General features: G+C 35.3%; 1 protein-coding gene across 1 annotated transcript in view; it reads right to left on the bottom strand.

Annotated features, from left to right (window-relative positions):
• Positions 1-1,781, bottom strand: part of LOC101575948 (uncharacterized protein C4orf17 homolog) — a 21,426-nt gene that overhangs the window by 16,307 nt on the left and 3,338 nt on the right. Inside the window, 2 exon segments of the mRNA XM_012512765.1 lie at positions 149-183; positions 186-212. Coding sequence (XP_012368219.1) covers positions 149-183; positions 186-212 — 62 coding nt within the window.

Genomic DNA, 1,781 nt, shown 5'->3' with positions numbered 1-1,781 from the left:
AAGAAGAAGAAGAAGAAGAAGAAGAAGAAGAAGAAGAAGAAGAAGAAGAAGAAGAAGAAGAAGAAGAAGAAGAAGAAGAAGAAGCTATTCAAAGAGACAGGAAATAATGGAAGTCGAACTAAGTGGGTACAAATAGCTATTTATTTACCTTTTTTATTACAAAAGGATTGTCACTTGAAGTTTGAAGCACTCAATGACTTTTCTACTGGGCTCTGAAATGAAATTGTGGAAACATATTTAACTTGTGCTCAAAAAGAATTTCTATTACATTATATGTGTGTCAGTGCTGAAATACATAGGAGCATATTTGAATTTAAATTAAAGTCAACTGAGGAGTGTGTTTGTAAATACTAGCATTCTTGAAGATGGACTTCCCTTACAGTCACATGATAAAAGTACATTTATCTAAAAATTATATTCCTCAAATGATAATATAAAGGCATACTGCAAGTTCTTTTTTGATCTGGTAAAACTAATTTAAGAGTACACATCTGACTATGAGACATGTTTGTCTCTGCTTCATTTCCTCATGCCTGTCATTTTCTTACATGTGTTCTTTGCCCTGAAGACAGTTTTATGTTGTTATAATTATATTCTTTATTTCCTTTTTTATTTTATTAGCCTCTCAACCTTCCTCTTATTTGTTCATGAATTAGGTCCCCCTAAATTATCCAAAAATCACTCAAAGATTTGTTTAATTTTCCTTTATATTAAGTTTTTGAGGTGAGGGGTTGAGAAAGGGCCTTGCTATGTAGTTCAGGCTGGTCTTGAACTCACAATGTACTCTAGGCTATCTTTAAATGGTGGCAACCCTCCTGCCTCCATCTTCCAAATGCATGTATTCACCTCCACACTTGGGCTCCTTTATATTAATGAAAATGTATGTTCTGTATAAGTGATGTTATCATTTTACCAAAGCCAAAGTTATAGTTTTAAAAAAGATGAACAGATTTTGAGCATATTCTCAATAGTAAATAAATCCATTAGTCCTACCTGAAAAAAATATAGGAAAATAAAGTTTAAAGTTACTTCTCTCCAAGTAATAAAAACGTAGTTATGGGTGCTAAGTATATGAGGTCAATATTCACTTGTGGAAATAGAACCTGCTGAATTTCAGCAAGCACATAAGTAATAGGATGAAGAGATTGTCACAGTGCTGGAAAGACTGATCTTGATCTCACAGATCACACTAAGAGCCACACCATGGGCCTGACCCACCATGGGGGCACAGTCTTCACACCAGTCAGAGGATGGGTGGGAGACCTCTGGGGCATGCTTGAAGCTCAGGGTAGGCACTGGAATGGTGCTGCAACCAGGAAGCCATGGTTTTCTACAGAAAATGAAAAAGGCAACTGCAGACCCCCAAGTGCCATGGGACTCACTGGGCAGTGAAAAAAATTCCCATAAAAGGATTCTGTCTCTAAAATATAATTTTTTGGTTTCTAGATCCTATGAAATAAGAACAGATACCAAAAAGATGAAATAGAAGGGTTTCACTGTTTCCAGAGGAAGGGAAGAAGAAGGAACTCATGAAAGGATGAGATGATTTAACCAATGTGAAGACCTTAGAAGAGCATGTCACATGGTAAGTATTCCACAAGTGATTACTCATTATCATGAGGCATACTCACAGTTTACATTCTTAAACAATTTGAAGTACTCTGGAAGTTTTAGTAATAGCATCTAATTATATATGAATGGAGAAAGACAACTACTTTTTTACCATGAGGAATTCCTTTCTTCTATTTTACTTTGTCCTTTGTGTGTTGCTACATTTTACT

This window comes from Octodon degus, unplaced genomic scaffold (genome assembly GCF_000260255.1).
Source record: "Octodon degus isolate 3935 unplaced genomic scaffold, OctDeg1.0 scaffold00272, whole genome shotgun sequence".
Lineage (NCBI taxonomy): Eukaryota > Metazoa > Chordata > Mammalia > Rodentia > Octodontidae > Octodon > Octodon degus.
The sequence above is the reverse complement of the archived record's forward strand: the minus strand, read 5'-3'. Positions and strand labels throughout refer to the sequence as shown.